We start from the raw sequence: 27,148 nt of genomic DNA, 5'->3' as shown, positions 1-27,148 counted from the left end.
TTTGGTGGTGTTGAATTTCTCTTAGCTTTTGCTTGTGTGTAAAAATTTTGATTTCTCTGTCAAATTTGAATGAGATCCTTGCTGTGTAGAGTAATCTTGGTTGTAGGTTCTTCCCTTTTATCACTTTAAACATATCATGCCACTCCCTTCTGGCTTGTAGATTTTCTGCTGAGAAATCAGCTGTTAACCTTATGGGAGTTCCCTTGTATATTATTTGTCATTTTTCCCTTCTTGCTTTCAATAATTTTTATTAATTTGATTACTATGGGTCTCGGCATGTTTCTCCTTGGGTTTATCCTTCCTGGGACTCTCTGTTCTTCCTGGACTTGGGTGGCTATTTCCTTTCCCATATTAGGGAAGTTTTCAACTATAATCTCTTCAAATATTTTCTCGGGTCCTTTCTGTCTCTTCTCCTTCTGGGACCCCTATAATGTGAATGTTGGTACATTTAATGTTGTCCCAGAGGTCTCTCAGACTATCCTCAATTCTTTTCATTCTTTTTTCTTTATTCTGCTCTGCAGTAGTTATTTCCACTATTTTATCTTCCAGGTCACTTAGCCGTTCCTCTGCCTCAGTTATTCTGCTATTGATTCCTTCTAGTGTATTTTTCATTTCAGTTATTGTATTGTTCATCTCTGTTTGTTTGTTCTCTAATTCTTCTAGGTGTTCTTTAATTCTTCTAGGTCTTTGTTAAACATTTCTTGCATCTTCTCGATCTTTGCCTCCATTCTTTTTCTGAGGTCCTGGAATCATCTTCACTATCATTACTCTGAATTCTTTTTCTGGAACATTGCTTATCTCCACTTCATTTAGTTGTTTTTCTGGGGTTTTATCTTGTTCCGTCATCTGGTACAAAGTCCTCTGCCTTTTCATTTTGTCTATCTTTCTGTGAATGTGGTTTTCCTTCAATAGGCTGCAGAATTGTAATTCTTCTTGCTTCTGTTGTCTGCCCTCTGTAGTTCATTCTTTTTCTTAATTTATTTAGTTTTCATTAAAGTTTATAGCATGCCAAATTTTGATCCATTGTGATAAAACAGAAAGACACCAAAAAGTGAAATTGCATATAGGTATTGAGAAAAATGCTACTTTCACCATTGATGAATCATGTGGAAAATCCCTTTGTATATATACATTTAATGCAACGTTCATTTAAAAGGAAAAAGATACTTTTTTAATATATATTTCTGGTTCCTAGGTCGAGATTATGAGAAAGATAAAGTCTGCAAGGAACTCGCCAGCCTGGGAAAAGATGACTTTACATCTTTGTAAGTATGAGGTACTTGCTCACTCTCCTGGTTACCTGACCTTGAATGAAGCTAAGTGTAAGGGGTCTTCAATTCTGCATCAGGGACTGGACTGATCTCCATTAGCCCCAGGGTCAAAGTGGGCAGAGATGTCAGGCAAATGGAGGACATCCAAAGATTCCAGTTGAACTATTGTTAATATGGTCTAAGAATTTGTTACAAGTATGCTAATGAGTTGAGAAAACAAGTAAGCATAGTTTTCTAAGGTGAATTAAAAGGCAAATAGTACATGCTAGGATGCTGGCAAACAAAGGCAGCAAGGTAAAGGAGAGATTCCTTTGGGTAGGCTTGAGAGGAAGGAACATGAGGCTGGTTTGATGGAACTCCCAAACCCAAGTTCTATTGTTACAAGATGCATTTTTCTTCTAGATAAACTTTTTAAAGCCAATGTCATATTTTCATTAGTCAAGAACATGTGTGCAATATTCCACTAAAAAAAATTGAATAGATTTCATATTAAAATATGTGCAAATGTGAAAACTTTAAAAAAATTCTGCATACATTGACTTCTATTTCTCCTCAGGTCAATGGTCCTATACAGCAGAAAATTTCCCAGTGGCACCTTTGAACAGATCAGTCATCTTGTGAATGAAGTTGTCTCCTTGACAGAAGCCTGCTGTGCTGAGGGGGCTGACCCTGACTGTTATGACAACAGGGTAGGGTTGTGTGGTTGGCCATGTCTATGCTGGCCCATAGAAGGGGGTCAAGAGAGGCCTTTACATCATATCTTGGGGAAATTTTAGACAGCAACCCACCTACTCCAAGTTTGAGGGAGATATGAAGTGTATTATCCTAGAGCCCAAATTTATTCTGGTATAGTGAACCAATTCTGCCCATTAGTCCTACAAGGTTCAAATGAGAAAACTGGGGTGTGTATTATTAATTCATGGACCTCTCGAAGTAGTTCTAATATATTCTGTGTATCTTAGAAGCCTACCAATACCCATACCTGTATCATGCCAAGACTGGTACCAACTGCCCTGGAAAAACTTAGTGTTGGTTTCAAGTTATTTGGGGGTTCAAAAATTGCCCTATATATACACACACAGTTCTGCGTTTTCTACCTTAGAGTATACATGCAGAAACAAAAAACGCTGAAATGACAGTTTTCAAAATATAGACAACAGCTGAAAAATGTGAAACTACAGGTGTTTCTAGCAATTTACTGATACTGTCATCAGGATGAATAAAAATGACGTTTAGCTGCATCTTGATAAAGGCCTCTACAGGCAAATGTCTCCCTGCTCAAGACTGCAGCAGTTAGCCAACAGACACAATGCTCCAAAGATCTGATTAGAATATATTCTATCACTCTTACCTATTAATTTCTTTACCTGGCCCTTATCTACTTTCTAAGAACTTAATCATTATCTCCCACTAACAACAACCTTCTGCACTATCTTAAAATAAACAAGCAAACTACCAACTACAATCAAAAAAACAGAACACATTTTAATTTCCATTTTATTTTATATATTTGCTAACCCATCCCTTGACCAGAAATGTTTGGTCATAACCCATCCAAGATTGTTAGAGACAGATCATAAGAACAGAGATAGCACTGACTTTTTTGGATAACACCTTTTTCCTGCTGTACAAAGCATTGTTTTTTCCTACAAATATGTTACTTTCTTTGTAAACTTTGTTTCTTTATTTGAAAGGAGGTAATAAAAAAGGAAAAATAGGAAAGTGGCCAGGAAAAGAAATGGGAAAAGATTCACTGTTTACTTTTGGTTTATATGAATGATTCATCATGTTGCTTTGCTTTCCTTCATCAATAGGAAAGATCTTTAGAAGTTTTATCTTCAAAAGATATCTTATAAAATAACTGTAAAGATGTCAAAATCTTTTTCCCATGTAAATCCCCAATTTTTTCCATGGGCTTATTTCTATTTCCATGGGACTATTTCTATTCCACATTTTTATTCCAGATATCAAATTCTTTCCCAAAAGAACATTTTATTGCTACAACTGCTTTGGTGGTACTCTTACCCTGGGCTTAGTCTGCCCATACGTATCTATGTACCACTGTTGAAGCAGTAAATTAAGTTGTACCAGTGCTTCAACCCATGATGCACAGGAGAATAAACTTTGGGGGAAAAAAACAGACCCTCAGGCCTCATCTTTGACCTACTGATCAGAATTTGTGTCATGCAGCCCAGGCATTTCTTATTTTTATACACTGATGCAAAAGCAGGCTAAAGAACCACTGAGTAGGAGAATGCAAATCAATGTTGAAGACAAAGCAGTCAAGGATTAAGAGCCTATTTATTTAACAAAGGGAGGGCAGGAGGGAAGAGGGTGGTCCCCATTCTTAGCGTATTTAGAACAGAATACAGATGGGAGATCACATCAGAATCAATGGAGCTTTTTCAAATGACCTCCCTCATCCTTAGAGATGTTAATATCCCTGTGGATAAACACCGAACTAGAGGATCAAACCTCTAACAGCTGCAATCACATACAGTTCACTTGTTAATGAAAGTTCTCTTTTGGTCCTACTTAGAGTCTTAACTTAAGACCCTGTACTAGCCTATAACTAGAATAATGCAGCTTGTCATGGCCAGTTTGTTACTAATGAGAATTTTTAAATTTAAGATTAAGTTGTTATACTAAATGGAGAACTATAAGCCTGGAAACTTACACATATGTGAGTTTACTTTTCTTCTCATTCTAGACTTCAGCATTGTCTGCTAAGTCCTGTGAAAGTGACTCTCCATTCCCAGTGCACCCAGGAACTGCTGAGTGCTGCACCAAAGAGGGCCTTGAAAAGAAACTGTGTATGGCTGCCCTGAAGCACCAGCCACAAGAATTTCCTACCTATGTAGAGCCAACAAATGATGAGATCTGTGAGGCATTCAGGAAAGATCCCAAGGGGTTTGCTGATCAGTAAGCTGCTTTCATCATATGTAAAGTTTCAGGGCGTAAAATAACATACATGTCTAATCTAACCCCCTATTCTATATAAACACCTCTTATACCGCAACCCAGACAATTACCAATAACAAAAACTTGACTGTCACCCACAACATCCCATCTCTGTCAGTGCCTATTACAAATAGCTTTCTCAGATGGAGATGAAGTCAACTTTCCCATACGCCTACCCTCTCATCCTAGTTCTAGTATCTGAAGCAGACTCACTTGGATCCTCTCTCCACATGACACGTTCAAATATTTGACAGCAGCTATTGTGATTCCTCTTATGTTAGGGATCCTTGCATACTCCATCTGACAGAATTTTATTGCTGTGCACAAGTATTTAATTTCCAGTAGAGCATAAGAAATAAACAGCTTTTTTTCATTCTTACAGTACATTCCCAGAAACACTTGTGAACATGACACTTGTTGTACTATATTAGTGGACATATTACTTTTACCTTCTTGTTTAACATTCATGAAGAGCCGATTGTATATTGATTCCTTACTCTCAGAAGATCAGAAAGTTGGAAAAAATTATGATAATAGAAAATATATATATACACACACAGAAGTCAAAAGCAACATCATTCAAACTGGCTTTAGAAGTATGAAATCAAGGTCATGATTTCATAAAAGTTGGTTGGCTTGCCCATCCCTGTAAATTCAGGGAGGATTTTGCCGAAGATCTCAGTCTCTTTAGACACTTAGTGGCTTATGCTCACAAAAATTAAAATAATTTCAACAAACAAACAAGCCTATACACAGCAATTGTCTAGAATAAACAGATAATGAAAGATAATTCCATTACCTTCATTTCAATTTTTCCACCAACGTTAATAAGCAGCTACCATAGGCCATGCATATGGCAGATGCTAAAGAAATAAAGGGACAAATGACCCCTCCCAAGTAATCTACATGGAAATTTAGAAAAGATTTTTTAAATGAAGATATTGATTAAAAGTGACTAGTATTATAACCCTTTCTCTAAATCCCTAGTGCTTTTTAGATATTATAACTATCAACTAACACGCACCCCTTTTCCATCAAAATACTTCTGAAAAAGATTGTTTCCCACAAATGTTCTGACCAATCCTATTTTTCCCCCTACAGATTTATGTATGAATATTCCATTAATTATGGACAAGCTCCTTTGACACTATTAGTCAGTTACACCAAGAGTTCTCTCTCCATGGTAGGGTCATGCTGTACCTCACCAAACCCAACAGTATGCTTTTTGAAAGAGGTAAGTGTCATTTTGTTACATAGTTATGTCCTTTTTTCTTCTTCTATTAATGCGGTTCCTTTCAAATATTGTTAGAAAGATTCCGATTCTGGAATCTGTAAATGTTTTTAAAATGCCTCTTTCATATTTTGTTAATTGGAAAAAAACACACAACCACCTCTGGGGAAAAAGTTCCGTTGGTCAGAATTCAGTTTTCTAGTCATCAAAGGGAGTCCAGATGGTCTCTTTTTGTCCATTCCTGAACACTGCTTTCAATGGATCCTGACCATCTAATGACATTCTCTCATTTATTTTCTAGAGACTTCAGCTTAAACATTTATCACTTCTCACCACAATGTCAAATAGAATCTGTTCAAAATACTCTGCTTATGGGAAGGAGAAATCAAGGCTCAGGTAAAGATTTAGCACCATCAGCATGTATAGCTGTTTGTTTCTGCACTATTGATCCATAATATTAGGATTCCCTAAGAAAATGTTTGTAATAGAAGATACAAACCATAGTGTTATGCTCCAATAATCCTCAAATAGGGCCCAGTTATTTTTTCTTTTCTCTACACAAAATATAAGGAACAAAACTTTTCTAAAACATAATTTGATTTTAATCAACCTTTTCCATATACTCATATGGGAAGACTGGTAGACCACTAGAAATTATCTCCTCAGTGTTCATAATAGCATGTATTACAAACACACCAGCAAAAACAATCGTTTTTATTCATCACCTGTTACTTGCTTTGCCCATGTTTTTCTTGGGAAGAAACTTCCTGAATTCTTGTTATATGAAGCTTTGTGCTCTATAGTGTACATGTCTTAAGCTTCATGAATTTATTCTAATTACTTACTTTGTTTATAAGCTTCACTTTGATTTGTATGGCTATTGTTAATTTCAATTTTTGACAGTTTCTGTGTTTACACTTCCCTCAACTCCTCAGACATCTAGATTTGCCAGCTTTATAACTTCAGTATTTAGAGTCTCTTTAATTCCTTTTACACTGATCCACAAGTTTTTTCCTCTAATGGTAATGAAAGAATTCATGCTGGCACCAGATCTTAAGGTTCCCCCAAAGGGCATAGAAACTACTTTCATGGGTCCTTTAAAAATAATCTTCCATTAGAACTACTGAAATACTAAATGGCATCTTCTCTAAAACTTCCCTTTAGTTTTCCTTGCATTTAGAGTATTTGGCATGCAGAGCATAGGAATTCATAGTATAAAACCCCCTATAACAATATACATATATGTCTTAATCATAAATTTATACTTGCATTAGTGTCTAGGAATTTACTCCAAGGAACTATCACTGAGTGTGGACAAAGATTTAGCTAAAAACACTGCTGCCACATTTTTTTTTTTAAATATGAAAAACTTAGATATTTCCTAATAGAGCATATTTAAATCAATCATGATATATCTCTCATAAATTATGAGAGATATATCTCTCATAAATTATGAGAGAATACCATACAGTTTGTTATAATTATATTTTAAAAGAATTTTAAAAGAATATTTAATGAAAACAAAGTATTGCTAAAAGAAATCAAAACTACAGATAGACATTTCATGCTTATGGATTGGAAGAATTAATGTTGTAAAAATATCCATACTATCCAAAGCAATCTACAGATTCAATGTAATCTCTATCAATATCCCAATGGCATTTTTTTTTTCTGAAACAGAAAAAAAAAATCATCCTAAAATTCATATGGAATATCAAGGGACTCCTTATAGCCAGAACAATCTTGAAAAAGAACAACAAAGTTGGAGATCTCACACTTTGATTTCAAAACATATTACAAAGCAACAGTAATAAAGACACTGTGGTATGGGCATAACAAGATATAGAGAGACCAGTGGAAAAGAATAGAGAGCTCATATAGAAACGCTATTATATATGGCCAAATGATTTTCCACAAGGGTGTCAAAACTACACGATTGAGAAAAAAGTCCCTTCAACAAATGGTGCTGGAAAAATTGGATTTGCACTTGCAAAAGAATGAAGTTCAACCCTTACCTTATACCATATATTAAAATTAATTCAAAATGGATTAAAGATCTAAATCTATAAAACTCCTAGAAGAAAACATAAGGAAAAAACTTCAGGACATTGGATTTGGCAATCTCTTGGAAATGACACCAAAGCATAGGTCACAGCAAAAATAGATATATAGGACTACATCAAGCTTACACTACTGCACTTTAAAGGAAAAAACCAAGTGAAAAGGCAATCTATGGGATGGGAGAAAATATTTGCAAGTCATCTATCTAATAAAGGTTTAATATCTAGAATGCGTAAGGAAATTCTACAGCTCAACAAAAAATAACTTGATTAAAAATAATTGAATAGATGATTCAGCAAGAGATATGTAAGTGGAAAGATATTCAACATCACTAATCATAAGAGAAATACAAATCAAAGCCACCATGAGATATCATCTCACACCTATTAGGATGGCCACTACCAAAAGAACAGAAAATGAGTGTTGGCAAGGATATGGAGAAATTGGAATCCTTGGGCATTGCTGATGGGAATGCAAAATGGTACAGCCATTGTGAAAGATAGTATGAAGGTTTCTCAAAAATTTAAAAATAGAGTCATCACATGATCCAGCAATCTCACTTCTGCATATATATCCAGGGAAATTCAAAGCAGAACCTCAATGAGGTATTTGCACACCCATGTTAACTGCAGCATTATTCACAATAGTCAAGAGGTAGAAGCAACCCAAATGTCCACTGACAGATGAATGGATAATGTGTGATACATACATACAATACATACCTATATTACATATTATATAGTTTTAAATTCCTGTCACGTGCTACAACATGCATGAACATTGAGGACATTAGGCTAAGCAAAATAAGCAGTCACAAAAGGACAAATACTGTATGATTTCACTCATATAGAATATCTAAAGTAATAAAAGTCATAGAAAAAGGAAGCAAAAATGTAGCTCACCAAAGGCTGAGGGTGGATAAATGGGGAGGGGGTAGTATTTATGGGTATTGAGTTTTAAATTTGCAAGATAAATTTCTAGAGATCTGTTATATAAAAGTAAATATACTTAACATTACTGAACTATACACTTAAAAGTTTTTTGCTGCAATTTAAAAAGAATGATATAGAACCTATTCCTGATATATTAAGTGAAAAAGGAAAATAGGTGAATGGTATAGCAGAGCATAATCGCTTATAAAATACCTTGTAAGCCTTATAAAATACTTCAGGGTAATACACCAAAACATCAACATTTATTAACTCTATGGTCTAGGGCTATAGGTCTTCATTATTTCTTTTATCTGTAGTTTCTAAATGAATTTATGAAAATTTTTAAACACTATGAGGGGGTCACAAAAACACAACGCTGGCCTTATGAATAGACATTAGTGCTTTCTTTATTGCCATTTTAGATCTAATTTTTTTAATCACAACTATTTTTTTTTAAACATCTTCATTGGAGTATAATTGCTTTACAATGTTGTGTTAGTTTCTGCTGTATAACAAAGTGAATCAGCTATACGTTAGATCTAACATTTTAAAGGCATGCTTCAACTACGTAGATCTGGCCAGAAGAGAAGCTCTATATCAGTACTGAAAATATGAAAAGATTCATTGGGGATGACTGAATTTTGAATAGTGACTTCTGCACAAAGGATCCATCACATAGCAGTTGTGCTCTATGCAGCCGTTGAGGAATTAAAACTATGCTATTACTCCTCCCGACTCTGTGTTCATAATGAAACCCAAAAAACTGAGAATATGGGCAAACTACTAATTCATTTTTAACTGTTTAGCCATCTCATAAACTTTGCCCAAAAAGTGCCTACTGCGAATCTGGAGGATGTTTTGCCACTGGCTGAAGGTGTTACCACAATCCTCTCCAAGTGCTGTGAGTCTGACTCTGAGGACTGCATGGCTAAGGAGGTAAGAAAATCATCATCATCATCATCATGAGCCAAATATTGAGGGGCATTCTCCTAAGCTGCCTTTTTTTTTCTTTTCTTTTTTTTGGCCGTACGTGGGCCTCTCACCGCTGTGGCGTACAGGCTCCAGACGCGCATGCTCAGCGGCCATGGCTCACAGGGCCCAGCCGCTCCGCAGCATGTGGGATCCTCCCAGACCGGGGCACCAACCCGTATCCCCTGCATTGGCAGGCAGACTCTCAACCACTGCACCACCAGGGAAGCCCCAAGCCCCTCCTAAGCTGCTTTTGACATGCATCATCTCAATGACTCCTCATATGTATCCTATGAAATTTAAATATATTGTTAACTCAATTTTACAGATGAGGAAACAGAAAGTTAGCAAGGATTAATAATTTGAAGTCATACAACTAGCAAGGGGCAAAGTCCACACACAAGGACAAGATTCTGATTCCCAAGACCTTACTCTACCTACAGAGCCCAATGCAGATCTACTAGTCATATATAGTTAGGTTTAAATTAAAGTTTAAACTTCAACTTTGGTAACACTAGCCACTTTTCAAATGCTCAGTATTGCACAGTACAGATAGAAATTATTTCATTATTCATCATCTGTTCTATTAGACAATACTACAACCATTATTAAGAGTGTCTAATGTTTTTTGTTATGTCTATTAAAATTTGATAGTCATCCAAATTTCTCACCTTTCATTTATATAATCCTTTCAAGTAGATACAAATTTGAACTGTTACTTAAAAGTCACCATGTGTCTGTGGACCTCTTTAGAAATAGATACTTTTTTACCTGGCCTTTTTTCATTAAGGATACCTGTCTGTGTCCATAGGTGTTTTTCTATAACCTGACTTATAATGGCTAAGTGGGACTCTATGTATGTATTGCATATGCTGCATTTATCTACCTAGATATGCCATCTTTTTATTTAACCAGTCCCCTTTTATTGGATTTAGGTTGTGTCAGTTTAATATGTTAAGCAACGCTGCCCTTAAGAGCCTTATAGCTAAATCTTCCCTTCACCCATAATTATTTTCTGAGAGTAAATTCGTGGAAATCAGATCGTATACTTGAAGGCTCTTAGTACACATTGACAAATTGCCCTCCGCAAATGTCCTACCAATGTACCTTGAAAGAGCATTCACACTGACTTTTGTAAGCCTTCCTTATTTTTAATTAGACTAACTAGGAAACTAACAATGCACAAACTCACAATTGCTTTTGTAGCTGCCTGAATACACAGTAAAAATCTGTGACAATTTATCCACAAAGAATTCTAAGTTTAAGGACTGTTGTCAAGAAAAAACACCCATGGACATTTTTGTGTGCACTTACTTCATGCCAGCTGCCCAAAACCCCGACCTGCCAGATGTCAAGTTGCCCACAAACAAAGATGTGTGTGATAATGGAAACACCAAAGTCCTGGATCAGTAAGTAGGGTTGATCTAATCTGACAGTATTTTCACTAGCATTAAGTGACAAAGAAATTAAAATGGGAAGAAATGGTAAGCCTTTATCTGTTTTCCTCCAGCTAAGAACTAAAATAAACCATTGTTTGCGTATACTGAGTTGCATGAACTACCAATACGTGCATACTTGAGGTGTAAAAATATTTCTCAATTAAGTCAACAGGCCCCAAAATCAATTACCAGTATTAGAGAGCAGGATTTAGACTAAATTTGGATTGAAACTAATTTACATTTGTCTAAGTACTCATTGTTTTTATAAATGCATAAACAATGGGATGAGACAATGAAAGAATTTACACAAACTACTTTCACAGAAAAGCTACCTAAGTTACTCACTTGATGCTTTATATAGGGTTCATTGTATTATAGTTGCATAAAGGACAGTTGCATAGGCATTTGAAGATCTGTTTATATATAAATATATAAACAAATTTATATGTAGTACATACAGCATTTTACTTGAGTTAAATTAACTAGTTACAATAGCTTCAAAGCAACTGTTAATAATTTGCATTCAAATGAGAATATTGATTTTAACTTCAAACCTGTTGATTTGGAGTCAATTTTAATTAAATCTTATTTTTAATTAAGAAGGCAGGTATTCTGCCTTAATAGATGTCAAATTTCAAAACATGACATGCCTATACAAATCTACCCATGTTAAAGAGTGTTATCTCCTTTCTCTTTCATGCCAGGTATACGTTTGACCTAAGTAGGAAGACTTATATTCCAGAAGTATTCCTCAGTAAAATACTTGAGCCAACCCTGAAAAGCCTTGATGAATGCTGCCACTCTGAAGACTCTACTGCCTGTTTCAATGCTAAGGTTCAATGTGCTACATTTTCTTTATCAACTTTGCTATAGATCAAGGGTTGGCAAACTGCAGCTCATAGGGCAAATCTGACCTGGTGTCTGTGATCTAAGAATGGTCTTACATTTCTAAATGCCCTAAAAATAATAATATTTCATTATACATGAAAATTATATCACACTCCAACATCAGTGTTCATAAAGTTTCACTGGCATATAGCTCTACTTATTGTTTATGGCTGCTTTTTTGCCATGGTGGCAGTTGAGTAGGTACAGCAGAGACTGTATAGGACTTACAAAGTTTAAAATATTTACAATCTGGTCTTATGTAGAAAATGTTAGCCAATATCTGATATAGATAATAAACACTCATCTTGATACTTTGCATGGAGTTCTGATTTAACATCTCCCTGAACAGCATTTCAAGACAAATAATTGTTTTCTTACAGGGCCCTCAACTGACGAGAGAACTGTCTTCTTTCATTGACAAGGGACAACAACTGTGTGCGGATTATTCAGAAAACACATTTACTGAGTACAAGAAAAAGTAAGGGACTTGTTCTGGCTGATTCCTCCAAATTTGTCAATAATAGTAGCCCAGTACTGCTATTTGAAGCAAAGTTGAAGACTTCAGATGTGCTAAGTCAAAGAGGAAGGCATTTCTTTGTAAATAAGTGTTAACACTAAAATAATAGGCCATAATAATGAAAAGTTTTACTGGCTTCCTGGAAAATCTCTGAAAAGATCACGTCATTCTCAACTTTATTTCTTAGATTCATTTCAAATCATTTTGAACAACACAGATCAAGTAAGCACAAATACAACCCCACAAAAAGACCTTTATAAAGAATCCCAAAAGGATGACACCTTCTTCAGTGACCCCCGTGAAGTCTACCTTAACAAAGCTCTAAAAGAAAAAAAGCTGTGAAATCCTTAAGTTCAAAATGGTTTTTTTTTTTTTTTTTTTTTTTTTTGCGATACGCAGGCCTCTCACCGCTGTGGCCTCTCCTGCTTCGGAGCACCGGCTCCAGTTATCAGGAAATTACATAATTAATAGATTATGGAGGCTTACAGAACGTTACAGATAATGCAAGATTAAGTTCTGACGACAGTATTGAACTCCGGGATTACACGGGGCAACTGAGCGATAATTTATATAATCTCAATACATTAAAAATGTTAATGCAGTAAAATTGACATTGAGTTTTGAAAGTACAGAAGATTGAAACGATCGAGTTTAGGTATTCACAGTCCCATACATGCCCTTTTTCTCCCTATCCTGTGAGTTTCTTCCGGTCTGACTTGCTTTCCCTCCCAGCTGGGACCAACTCTTTTCAATAACGCTTTTATAAGCAGGTTAGTCCCCCTCACCCTCTTGTCCTCTCCCTGTATCCATTTTACTAATCCCAGCTCCAGATAAATTTGGGTCTCTTCTACTTCCTAATCCCACTACTGACTGGGCTGGCAAGTATTTCTTGGAGAAAGTCGTAAACCAGGCTGAGTCATAAACCATTATGAGGGTAGAGAGTTACCAAGATCATAGCCCAATCAAACTGGGAGAGAATCAAGAGAATTCAGATCCTAGCACCATCTTGAAAGAGAGATAGAGAGTTAGTTAATAGTAGAGCTAGAAACAGACAAAGTTTCTAAACTTTTTTGTGTTTTCTAGCATAGCTAGTTGAGAAGTAGGCAAACTGAAGGGAAAATTACATAAAATGAGGGAGAATACATGAAGGTGACAAAGTCCTGTAAGGGAAGTATTCTTTGAGGACTCTGAAGTCTAGAACATGAGAGAAGATGAAAGGTCAGGGAGAAAAGAGGAGGAAGTCATCCATGCTGATTGATGCAACTGAGTGAATGAAAGGGGAAAGGTGGGAATTCAAATTCAGCAAGTTTGTATGTTTACTTTCACGATCTAAAGAGACAGGTTTCACTTTCTAATCTCAAGTTGAGGCACTAAAAATCATTCCACAGATATTACGTTTTCTTAAGAAGGGCAACTATATTTTCCTTTTTTGTTGCTAAAGATCTGAAGTGGCTATCATTCTGCACTAGACATGTTTATAAAACACACCTAGTAAAACTTTACATAAAATTGGCCTTTCAGACTGGCAGAGAGGCTAAGAGGAAAACTGCCTGATGCCACAGAGACAGAACTCAAAGAGCTGGTTGACAAGCGCTCAGACTTTGCCTCCAAGTGTTGTTCTATAAACTCACCTCCTCTCTACTGCAATTCAGAGGTAAGAAAATTTAACCCTCTACTTAATCACTGCATAGTATTAAGAACTTATATAGTAAGATTTACTCATTTGTTATCGATTGCCTGTCCTATTCATGGGGAAATGTTTTGTTGGCTTTTTCAGATGCAGTAATCCATTTGTTTACATCCTCCATTTGACCCATTATTCTCCAGCAGTCATTTCAGAATGCTATATTAGAATAGTCAAAAAAGATAAAAAGAGCACTCCATTTCACTTTACAGCTAATTTGGAGATATTAGTGACAATCCCAAGAATTTTGATGTCTCACTCTTTCTATTTCTGGAATATAGAGGCAGGGTTAAGAACAACTCTATACCATACCAAGATAGTATCTTCCTTTGCTCACCTCTTTCTAAAGTTCATGATATTAAGTTGTATCCCTTTTGGCCGGATTTAACTATGGTTGGTTTTGTTGTCTATTGGGAAGGAAACATTTATGATCCAGTTTGGACCCATCATTTTTGCCTTTACATAAAAATAATTTAACTATAGTGTAAAAGTTAATACTACTTAGGCCAGTGATTTAATGCCAATCAGAAGTCCCTTTCTACAAGATAAAGAATTTTTTCAAGAACTTACATGAATTTTTGTTCATTTAAACCATGAAAGCAACAAAACCTGATTTCATTTTATTATTCTATTATTTTTCTATTCTATTTCTATTACTATTCTATCAGAGCACATTTGATAATATCCAAGAACTTAATAAAAATCACAAACGTTTATGTGTCAGAAGAAAACCTTGAAGCTCATTTAGTGTAATTTTTTACTCAGTTAATCCTTTCCACAGGTCATTCAGCTTCCATTTAAATACAGTCAATTTATTTTCTCCTAGAGGTAGACTATTTCACTGCCCGGTAGCTTCATTTATGAGAACATTTTTCTATAAACTAAACCGTGATATTCCCCTCATAATTTCTACTGAGTCTAGTCTGGCTTTCTCTACCAACTAGAAAATGTCTCTCTTCTCAGTAGAGGCTCTTTTATATTTGAAGTGGTTTTTGGAAAGTTAGACTGTGAAAAGCTGTTTGTGCCTTTGTTTTTGTTTCTTTAAGTTTGGGGTTATACGTACCAATTCTCTTAACGTTTTAGTGAAGTTTTGTTTTTCACCGTATACTGCCAAACAAAGCCTTAAATTAACAAATCGAGCTACATCATATTGTTTGTCTTTCTTCTCTATACCCCTGAAGATTCTGATTTCTCCTCCAATTTCCATGTATACACTCCAATCCCAAACCTATTTGCCAACCTTGTTTGTAATAATTTGTAAAGTCAGAATTCCAGATGAAAAGGGTACAATAGAATAAAAAAGCCTGTTCTTTCTTTTTTTCTTTTTTCTTTTTTTTTTGCGGTACGCGGGCCTCTCACTGTCGTGGCCTCTCCCGTTGCGGAGCACAGGCTCCGGACGCGCAGGCTCAGCAGCCATGGCTCACGGGCCCAGCCGCTCCGCGGCATGTGGGATCCTCCCGGACCGGGGCACGAACCCGTGTCCCCTGCATGGCAGATTCTCAACCACTGCGCCACCAGGGAAGCCCTAAAAGCCTGTTCTTTAAATTCTGCTGAGAAATATATCATGTTCACCTTTCATTGAAATTCAAAACAAGTAAGATTCCAAGCAAAAACTGAAAGACTTGGAGTATTAGGATATTTTGGTCATTATTGGCATTAAAACATTTAGCATAAGGCAACTAAATCGAACAGTTCCTTCCTGGACTACCAACTGGCTTTGGGTAATATAAATAGCTGCTTAGGCTGCCTTTTCCAGAAGAGAAAAAAAAGAAAAAAAAAAGTCACCTTACCTAAAAGGTGTTTTTGCTCTGATGGTCTCATGCACTCATCAAGAAAAAAGCCTAAATCCTTCCCTTATATTCTGTTAAAAATACCACTTTTGTAACCCGTCTCTAGTCCCATCATTTGTTCATCCAGCTACACACTTTTCTTTTTGACCTCATACAAGACAAACTGAGCTTTATGCATGAAGCACATGCTTCCTTCAAGCCTCTTGCTTTTCATTTTTTTAAATCTGCTTTTCACTATATTTTTCATTATAACACATTGCCATTTTAAAACTTTATTTTCAACAACCGTGATGAGAAGGCAGTTTTGTAATGTTCTATTTTCTTGCATTATAACCAGTAAATTTATAGCAGTGCTGCTGCTGCTGAGTAGCCAGACTTTCCGTAATTGCTAAAGAACAGTGAGAGGAATGGAGTTGAGATACTCATGAACATTTGATTAGTTAGAGCCCTCGGATGTTAGACCCTCCAGTGTTTGTTAGCCTTTTTGATTGTCTTTCTACATTAATCTCATTGTGAGGTAGGTGTGCTCACCTCTGCTTTCCAACTTCAATCTGCTAGAACAGCATTCACTTTAATTCTCAATGCTTAGTGTAAATATTTGTCCCGTTTACCCTATAATTTGGATAATTTATCATTAAGTTTATCATTTAATCTCCTTGTCCAAATGCTTGACAGTTTCTTTTCCTTATAAGTAGTGCCCATCTACTACATTCACTCCAAGTCATTTATATCCAGGGATCCATTCCTGTCTGCCATTCTAAATATACTTGGCACAGTTGCTACAAGAGGGGCGGAAGAGGCCTCTGAGCCATACTAAATCACTGTTTCATTATGTGCTCATCTACCCCTACCTACCCTCACCCTGATCTTGAAATGATCAGGAAATAGGACCCTCAGTGTAATTTGCTTTTGGCTCTACCACGGCACTCAGAACTGGTCCATTTTTATATTCCATAGAGGCCCACTGACTGAAGAAAAACTTACAGCTGCAAAATTAGACTTGATTTTTATCCCTCTCCATATTCAGGCAAGGCAACCCCGTTCATTCTTCTGAAAACTCATTACTATGCTATACCTAAGATGTCCCAACAGATTTCCCAACGTTTTCAGAAAGCCACTGTTATGTGCTGGAGTTGATCATAAAAATTTCGAAGACAGTCAAATGCAAGTAGCCAAGAGAAGCTGGGCAAAGAGGAGACTGACTCTTCCTCTCTCACCCCCTTCACCTCCTTCTCTCCCTCCCCTTTTCTTCTCTCCCATACTTCAGGAAAAATGGTTACATCTCTCAGTATAGATTTTATAATCCTCAGTATCATAGCTAGCAATTATTAAACCATTTCTATTTGTTAAGCAGAATATTAATAGTTTTACATGTATTTATAGAATGATCTAAAACAATTCCAAATGTTAGGTAACATAATTCCCCTTTACACATGGGTTGAGTGAGATATACAGAGATTATTATATGAGGAAAATCATAAGTTTATTTCATGAGTCTGTTACTGTCACTCCATGTCATTGTCAGAATTCAGCCCTAATTTAGCTAATAATGACAAAGGCAAATTACCAATACTGGAAGACTATTAATTACTGACTGAAAATCCAAAATTATTGTTAAAATAGCAAAAATGATACCAGGTCAGTAGTATCACTCTGAATTCCATTCATCCCACTTCCTTGAAATCTTCTTTCATTAGTTATATTCTTTTGTTTCAACACTACCTTTAATGATTCTAATTTAAATTTACTTATCTCCTGATCTTAAAAAACTAAGATACTTTATTTTTTTCCCCAGTTTTATTGATATAATTGACATATAAAGTTTGTACATCTTGTAAAAAACTAAGATACTTTAGACACTACTCCCTAGCTACTTTTCTCCTTCCCTTACAGCCAAGATTCTTGAAAGAACAGTATATATTCTCATTCCTTACACCTTTTATAAATTCCTCTACCCTTTGCAGTACGGCTTCTGATGCTACCATACCACTAATGGCAAAGTCACACTGCTAAATCTAATAAACATTTTTCAGTCCTTATCTTACCAGCCTTCTCTGCAAAACACTTGATACCCACAATTATTTTTCTTCTTGAAACAACTGTCATCTGCATTATCGTATTCGACCTTTTTCCTTCTGACTCTTCCCTTCTTACTCTCTTTAGTATTGTCTTCCTCTTCTACCTATCCCTTAAGTTTCCATGTTTTTCAGAGTTTTTCCTTGATCTTCTTCACTTTTCATGACATGACATTTTCCCTGAGTGTTCTCATCCATGGACATGCCTTCAATCTTCAAATCTCTACCTCTAGCCAGAATCTCTCCCCTCAGCACGAACATTTTTGTCCAACTGTCCATGGGGGCTCTCTTGTCCCACAAGAAATTCAAACTCAACATGCCTAAAGTCCTTCCCTTAAAACCCCCTCTTATTTCCTAAATGTATAAATATTATCATCATTCACACATTGTCTAAAATGGAATCCTTGACTTCTATATACATTCAACTAAATTCCAAATCCTATCAATTCTAACTCTTCAATAGCTCTCAGTAGATACCTTCTTCTACATTATCAGTACTTTTAGGCCATCTTTTGCCGGGATTACAACCTTGGTCTCCCATCTCCAGTTTTCCTCCAGTGCCTCACACCCAATTCCATCTCTATACTGAGGTCAAAAATAACCTTTGCAAAGCACAAAATGGTTAATACATTCTAATTGCTCTCCATTGCTTCCAAATTTAAGTCCAATTTTTTTAAATCAAAGAATTTGGACCCTTGGTTTCCTCTCCAAACTGATCATTAATTCTTGCTCCTCTTGTGTTGGTTCTCCTGAACTACTTGCAATTTTTCAAGTACATTAAAGTTGCTCTTACCTCAAGGTTTTGAACCTAATGACTCATCCCAGATTGCCCTGTTCGCACCCTATAACATGACTCAGTCTTTCATCAAGATTCTGGATTCAATTTAGACACCACCTCCTCTGGGAATCCTTCCCTGACACCCAAGCTGTTATGCTTTAACATTCAGTGCACACCCAATAATTAGCACCTATTAACTATTGTCATTTTTTCCTTGTCTTTTTTCCTGGAATACTGTAAACTCTTCAAGAATAAGGATGTGAAGGATGGTCAATTAAAAGTTCAATATAAAACTGCATTTTGACAAGAATCCTTTCCTCTAAACAAGGTTCAAAAAATTTTGTTATACCTTCTGAAATGACCTACTAGTCTACAAACAAAACACTCCATAATTTAAATCATTTTTTTTCATTTCAGATTGACGCTGAAATGAATACCCTACAGTCCTGATGCATGTGTATTGTCTTAGGTAAGTAGTTTTTAAAGGCAGCAAAGAACCCAGCTTTGTACAATGTATTTTTAAAATCATAATGGGAAGGAGACTATTTATCCAAATTATTCTAACAATTATTTAAAGTCATTTTATGAGACTATTTTATGAGATGAGAATATTAAGCATATGGAAAAGTCAAGGAGCTTAAGCAAGTATATACGACCAACTTTTGACAAATTTAGGACTAGAATTCAGATCCCCAGCCTGGTACTATATCCATCTTAACCTCACATCTAAGATAATGACAGTATAGAGGTCATTTCAGGGATTTTAATGCATTCAACAGAAAAAACTGAGTTTGAAGACAGACCATGAAGTCTTAAAGATAACATGGCAGGATTCTCAGAAGGAAAGCAGCATTCCTCAAATTAAAGCAACACTGTTGAAATAGTACCACTTGCTTCTTTCAGATATTACATTTTCACCCATTAAAAAATGCCTGATAAAGATATTAAAAGTATAAAATAATTTCGATAGAACTCCATACTTTAAACTGAAGGTGACCTCAACTGTGCACATTCCTACAAAAATATTTTCTCTCTAGATTTAATTGTATTCATTTTAAAGATATTGCTTCTGAAATTTAAAAAAAAATGATTTTAAAAAGTGGTTTTGGTTTATCTCAGATCTTAAACAGGCTTTTCAATGAGGTAAAATTTTAACTTTGCTGATTTACTGATATCTTTTCCTAAAATGATATGGAAGCGAAAGCCTTTGACTAGTGAAATTCAAGCTTCCAACTATCAACAATACGAATCATTAGAAACAGCAAAAGAAAATTAACATTCTGAGAGGCACTGCAATGGAGATGATCAAGGAAACTCATTTTTGGAATCACCCAATCTCGATTAGAATCCCCTCTCCATTTATCTTTATAAACTTAAATTATACTGCCTAGAGCTCAGTTCCCTTTTCTGTAAGAAGAAAATTGTAATATCTACCTCAGCATTGCTGTAATGATTAAGTGAAATGATTATGCATATAAAATTCCTAGAAAATAGTAGCAGTAATACTAGCAAAGTTGTTACTGCTGCCGCTTCTACTACTGATACAACTGTCGACTAAAGAAAAACATACAGCCTGAAAGTTGTGAGTTATGTTTTATTTGGGGACCTTACTGAGGACTGTAGCCCAGGAGACAGCCTCTCAGATAGCTCTGAGGAGGTAAGGGAGGAGCCAGGATATATAGGAGTTTTTTTTGCTGAAAAAACAAACATGAAGTTGAACATCAAAGATTATTGCTAATCACAAAGAACAGACATCTCAAGTTAATGATTTTAGTTCTTTTCTATTATATGGGAAGGTGCAAGAATCTGGGGTCATTGAAATTATTGCTTTAGATATGCACAGGGCCAGCATCCAGAGCACCGAAAGTTTTCTGTTTTTCTCCATCCTGAATTCCCCTCAGGGCACACTGTCAGGACAGCTGCAGTGTCTGATGGCAGGCGATATTTATTGTTTATTGGCCTGGCAGGCAACATTCTTTGTCTGCAATATGAATCTAAACTAAAACAAGTTTCCCTGCCTATATATTCTTGTGCTTTTACATACGAATATTGTGTCTTAAAGGGAAAGTTAAGTTCACTGAACTATTTCTGGAGAAAAAGGCTAAAGGCCACACCTGAAACTAATGTTATGTCACTTACACCTCAATTGAAAAATTAAAAGCAAAGTTACTTGAGTATAAATATTCTAGAGTTAAAAATAGTATCTGGTCCCTGTTGCTACTAAATTAATCGTTTTCCCTCATTTAAATTAATTCAGTCTCCCTTCATCTCAATCCACATATAATTTATATAGAGTTAAAATCCCATTACACAACAGTTACCTCACCTCCCACCCTTTGAGGTGTCCCTAGCCTTAATAAGAATTCGGTTTGTTTGGAAAGCCTTATGACTTCGCCTTTGAATTTGTTTTCACCAGATTATGTTATTCTCTAGGAACTCAGTGCATTTTTTGGTGTCTCATGTATATTCATATTCTTTCAGTCCCTGGGAGCACAAATTGAAAAAGAGGGTATTTTAAGGAGAGGTAACACTAATTTGATAGATTGAGATTTTTTAACCTAACAACTTTCTGAAATATTTAATGCTAGCTAAGTCAACAGGTAAACTGTTTTTTTCAGTGACAGATGAATGAAGGGTTCTAATATACTGATTCTTCTGGTTCTAGTCATTATCTTCTATAAATATTTTATCATTTCTCTCGTATTAGTCAATATTTTTCTATGGCCTTTAATTAGTCCTTCAATTTCTGCATCACCCAATTGTCTGGCCACCCAAACTCATTTTGATCAGATAGAAGGAAGCCCTAAAAATCACTCACATATTCCTTCCATAGGTTTCAAGCTCTATTTTACCCACTGCCTGTTTATTATAATCACAATCCGCAATTATAAAGGGTTGTTATATTTGGAGCAGTTATGTGGCTTTGAAAGAGCAAATTATACCTTGTTCACAAGGGTGTGGGACTGGGGCACTTGATGTCTAGAAATGATGCCATAACCTAAAAGTTCTATTAGGTTTCTAGAACATAGCCAGCAGATTATGATTCTTGGGTTCCAGGTAGAATTCTGTAGCTCTGTAGGACAATCCTGGATTCATTTAATTATCAACAGTTGTGAGCTGCTCTGAATCCAGCACTTGACTTTGATTCCAAACTAAGTAGTGAGCACTTGTCTTCCCTCCCCCCTCTCCCCATAGACCAGCCTTTTCTTCATATCTTAAATTGCTGTCAAAAATATCCAAGTTCTTCTATGGTTTTTCTTACTCTAACAATTATGCTCTTGTTGACAGAAGTGGCACATTATTTAGCATGAAGCAGTTCCTAAATCCATTAAACTAACTTTGGCTGGCTATGTACTTTTCACTGAAACCCTACCCCACCTCTAGAGATTTGAACAGCTTGTAGAAGCTGAAGCCTTTGTCGCAAGGTGTTCCCATCCTTAGGTACACCCACAATTCATGTCTTCCACTCAACAGCTTGATGCTATTTCATTCTTAACTAAAGTCTTTTTATAAACCTGACTTGTCATCTTGACAGTTATTGGGCCCCTTGATCAATTTCTTCTAACCCCCAAGTTGATTGTGACCACATTTGCATGCCCAATTGGGGAAGGAATTACTGTGTTTTAATAAATCCCACAAAGCCACTTATCTTTTTCCTTCAGCTTTGGAAACAATTAGTGTTCCTTGGGTTGCCAACAGATAAAGCAGTTAGCTCATGCTGCAGAATTGAGTCAGAGGGAAAATACTACTAGAATCACACTCAGCACAACTAGGTGCTGACACCACAAGAGAAACATATGAGGGAAGCATGGACGTGTCTCCTTTCTCATCCTCACTCCAAGGCATAAACTCATTGAGGTCAATGAAAGATGCAATTTCTTGCACTGTGCAAATAGAATTATGACACAACTCTGCTGTAGTGTCTTGGAAAAGAAAATAAACAAGGGGGAGACACATTTGCTTCATTACAAAGTAGGTGATTTGATTAAAACCTCACACTCAGTGAGTTACTAAAATAACGACTGAACTATCATCTCAGTCCCATGACTGAGGGTCCTCATGTGCATTGGTTGCTTTTTTTCACTCTGACAGTGATTATTCACACTCATACATCAGAAACTTACATACACCATTAGTTCAAAGAAAAAAAACTGTACGATGTACCTTAGCATAACAGTGATGGCTTTATATTCAGGCCTTAGGAATTTCTTACATTGACTCTGGACCCATCTGGTGGGCTGTAGTGGATACACGAGTCACACTAGACAGGTTTATCTTTATGCATAACCTGACCTTATATGCATCTGCTGAACTGTAGGATGACTATCGTCCATTAGCTCTGGTTTTCTAACATTTATTTCCATTATTCCCACAGACCTAGAGCTGAAACCACTCTGGGAATGACATCTGACAGCCTAACCTAAGCAAAACCAGAGCTCCTAGGGAGACAACTAGCATACTCCCTGCTTGTTATCAGCTGCAATAGCCTCGTACTATTGTTAATGTTAAGTATGATGATCTGTGAACAAAATAAATTGAACTATAATGCAAACCATAAATGCTACTGAGCATGATGCTACCATGTTGATCTCCAGCACTATTCCTGTGACCTTCACAAAGACACTCCAGGAGGCAGCCTCAGCCTCACAAGCCCCTGCCTTTTTCTAGATTTGCTATGTCCTAAAAGATTCATGGCATAAGCATCCACTTTACACTTCCCAGCACACTGAGCTCCATGCCTTGATTGCTTCTCAGGCTTAATACATACCATTAAGAAAAAGTTAACAGCCTTCTACCATAAATAGCCCGGAATAGCTCACTTCTTAAAGAAAAAATTTGTTTTTAATTAAAGAAAAAGCCTCCTGAGGATACCCTCTTGCTCCCAGCTGCAAGTTGTATGTCATTAAATAGGTAGTATCTGCCTGGCAAAAAGAAAATCTTTGGAGCCTGAACAAGTTTATTGTTGCTAAAGACGAGTCCTCAGAGCAATTTATTGAGTCAAAGTTCGAAATACAATGATTTCAGCTGAATTCAATTTACCGTATATACACTATAAGATATTCTATGTGCTTGATTTGCCCATGGAAACTGAAGGTGTTCTTACTCAACAGATTTTGCTTTGAAAGAAAGATGATGTTTTCAGAATCAATACTCCTCTGAAACCAATACAAGCCAAGGAAAGTCTTCTATATTTATAGTTAATGGCTTCAAGGAATTGAAATTCATCTCGTGGTAGATGTAGAGTTTTATGGTAGAGACGAAGCATGTTTTATAGCAAATATAACTGGAGTTATATTAACCAAAATCATCACTGATCCCCTCTCAAGATTCTAAGTCCCAGCAGGTTGCATTTCATTAACTAAACCAAGATCAGGTGCTCAAGACTTCAGCTGCCAAGAACTGGGAAAGCCAATGGCCGCCCCTTGCAGCTTCTGTAGCAGAATGTGCAGTTCTACCCTCCCACAAAGATTCCAAGAAGGAAAATTAACCTCAAACGGCGAAGTTCTTTAGGTGATTCCATGAAGTAAAAAAGCAACAACCTACCCATTTCACTTGTAGGCAGCATTTTAGACCTTTTAAAGTCTATTTTTCATTTCTAAAATTAACTTGAAGTTTCAAAACCAACTCTTGAGAAGTAAACAGCACTGATAAAAGATATAAGAGGAATGAGACTCCATAAATGTGGGTGAAGGGCCCAAGGTAGCAGAGTTAGTAAAAAAATAAAGACTTAGCTTTCATTTCTAGCACACCAGGCAAGATTCATAGACATACTTGAAGAACGTGCTCACTGATCAAATGAGTTTTGGAATCACAATGTAGTGTATGTCCCCTGAAGAGTTACAACTTATGGTATACAATTTATTACTGTCTACATTTAACCAGTGATCTCATTTCCTTTCAATATGACCCAGAATTATGGCTCTGTGCAATTAATTTTGAAAACTTCTGCTCTGCTCTTATCTGAGAGGTCACATTTACAAATTATTCATGAGCTGCTTACAAACTGGTCCATTTTAGTCAAGTATTTTTACACCTGACCCAGGCAGAACTGGGTGTTTTTTTATCACTAAGTATTCAATAAATATTGCATGATTGGTTGAAGTAGTGTTGTCATGGTTCCCCTGGATATATTTTCTAGCCAACTCTGAACACCTTTCACCATTTCTTAATATTAAGAATCACTGACCCAAATATTCCATCATTTTAGTACAAGAATCTTAATTTTAGACTTTATACCCATAATTATGCCTGTATTTGTTCCATTTGGTAGGAAACAGATTTTCTGAGAAGATATTGCCAGAATTTATGCTTATTTCCTAAGTGCTTCCCAACATTAAAGAGAGACTTCTGAATTTCCACCTACTACTGTCAACCATAGCTGACTTTACTGGTTAATGTCTATTATATAAGTTGTCCTCAATTTTTTTATACCTTACATATCACCTTCCTCGAAAAACACTGGTCCTCATGAGAGAAACAAACAAAACAACACTTTGTTTCTAAGAATGAAATCCACAAACTCCATCATTCAGAGTTTCTCCAAGAAAATAGGACATAGAGACATTGATTTATTATTAAAATTGACTTACACAATCGTGGAGCTGAGAAGTCCAAAGTCCTTAAGGCAGGCCAACAGCCTGGAAACTCACGCACGTTACCGTCTTGACAGAGAATTCTCCTCTGCGAAACCTCAGTCTTTGCTTTTAAGACCTTTAACTGATTGGCTGACGCCCACGCACCTCATCAAGGATAATCTTTTTTACTTAAAATCAGCTGCTGGGAGAGTTAATCACATCTACAAAATACCTATAGAAACATCTAGACTAATGTATGACTAAACAAAAAGCCTCCATAGCCTAGCCAAGTTGACACCTGAAATTTAACCATCACACAAGGCTTCTGTTATTTTTGTGCCCTTTACAAGGTTTAAAGTCTTTCAAGTTGCAGTACTAACATCCTGTGTTTTTCTGGATGCCTAAGTCATCCCACAGGTGATTCTTAAACCATCACCTGGGAACCATCTCCTTAAATGGTCTACACAGGATTAGTGTATTTATACCTAACTGGAAATTCTTGGAAAACAAAGCTGCTTTCCGTGGAAATTTAAATTTTAAAACATAAGGGAAAAGCTGTTCTATTATGTCAGTATGTAATATACTCTAATGAAGTGAGAATTTAATCAACTTAACTGTTTATTTCCATTTAGTGATAAATAGCTAAAAATAAACAAGAAGGCTCAGAAGATTGTCTTTCTAGGCCTCTAGTCTCTCTTTTGTGTACCTCTCCCCACCACAGAAGTCTCATCCCCACCCGTCCTATAGACCAGTGATTCTCAAGCCTAGCTGCATATTAGAATCATCTGAAGAAGGGATCATCTGAAGGGAAACAAAACAGAACGGTGCCCAGGACCTCCTCTCTGAGATTCAGATTTAATCAGTCTTGATGGAAGTTGCTAGCCAACACTGCAAATCACTGCTCCAGAAGTGTGGCACCTCACCCCACTTAGAAAAAGGAAAGCCTCTGAGATCAACCAGTTAAGCACCAGTTGGCTATATGACTGATTGTACCGGAGAAGGGAAAATTTCTAACACTGCCTTATCTCAATCTGCTGTTGCATTTTGAAACTTCTGTCAAGTATAGAATGAAATTTTTGTCTCTCATTATAGAAAGCCCAGTCATAGATAATCAAGTCAAAAGATGGCCTTTCCCAGAAGCTATTTCATCCTTGACCATTTCTTCCAGGATCTAAAGTACTCTTTTTCCCATTTGTCCAAGAAAGTACCTAATTGTTCTTTCCACCACACCCACCGCCACAAGACTCTTAGTTTCATAACTTAAGCTCTTTCTTTTTAAAATTATTTATTTATTTATTTTTGGCTGTGTTGGGTCTTCGTTTCTGTGCGAGGGCTTTCTCTAGTTGTGGCAAGCGGGGGCCACTCTTCATTGCAGTGCGCGGACCTCTCACTATCGCGGCCTCTCTTGTTGCGGAGCACAGGCTCTAGAGGCGCAGGCTCAGTAGTTGTGGCTCACGGGCCTAGTTGCTCCGCGGTATGTGGGATCCTCCCAGACCAGGGCTCGAACCCGTGTCTCCTGAATCGGCAGGCGATTCTCAACCACTGCACCACCAGGGAAGCCCTCATAACTTAAGCTTTTTTGGCAAATTCTGGTTTACAGTTAATGATAGGACCTACTTACTCATCCATAGATCAGGGGTTGGAGGTTCCTATATTGCTTCTACCCCAGCAAGAAAGTTTCTAACAATGAATCGTGTGTCTGTGTCCTCACTCTTCAATTATCAGAAGCACAGATCTTTAAAAAAAAAAATTTATTATTTATATATTTATTTATTTTTGGTTGCGTTGTTCTGTCCTTTGTATGTTGGGCCATGAATAGCCTCAGGAGGGCATGGCCATTTCAAATCAGAATCTTTACTGCCACCTGGTGGATGACAGGTATAAATGCAGATGGCTGTGCAGAAATCTATTCTAAAATCAGGTATTAATAAAATTGATAGTATGTAATCACCTTAAACAAGCTTACTTTGTGCTGCA

General features: G+C 36.5%; 1 protein-coding gene across 1 annotated transcript; it reads left to right on the top strand.

Annotated features, from left to right (window-relative positions):
* Window positions 1-1,202: 1,202 nt before the first annotated feature.
* GC (GC vitamin D binding protein) lies at window positions 1,203-23,071 on the top strand. The gene is made up of 12 exons (XM_059067213.2): window positions 1,203-1,265; window positions 1,828-1,960; window positions 3,982-4,193; window positions 5,334-5,466; window positions 5,765-5,859; window positions 9,263-9,392; window positions 10,632-10,834; window positions 11,569-11,698; window positions 12,133-12,230; window positions 13,791-13,923; window positions 19,014-19,065; window positions 22,972-23,071. The coding sequence occupies exons 2-11, from the start codon at window positions 1,832-1,834 to the stop codon at window positions 19,044-19,046; spliced, it is 1,296 nt and encodes a 431-aa protein (XP_058923196.2). The 5' UTR covers window positions 1,203-1,265; window positions 1,828-1,831; the 3' UTR covers window positions 19,047-19,065; window positions 22,972-23,071.
* The last annotated feature ends 4,077 nt before the right edge of the window (window positions 23,072-27,148 follow it).

Source organism: Kogia breviceps, chromosome 6, assembly GCF_026419965.1.
Source record: "Kogia breviceps isolate mKogBre1 chromosome 6, mKogBre1 haplotype 1, whole genome shotgun sequence".
In the NCBI taxonomy this organism is placed as follows: domain Eukaryota; kingdom Metazoa; phylum Chordata; class Mammalia; order Artiodactyla; family Physeteridae; genus Kogia; species Kogia breviceps.
Note: the sequence above shows the minus strand (reverse complement) of the source record. Positions and strands in the feature narration are given on the sequence as shown.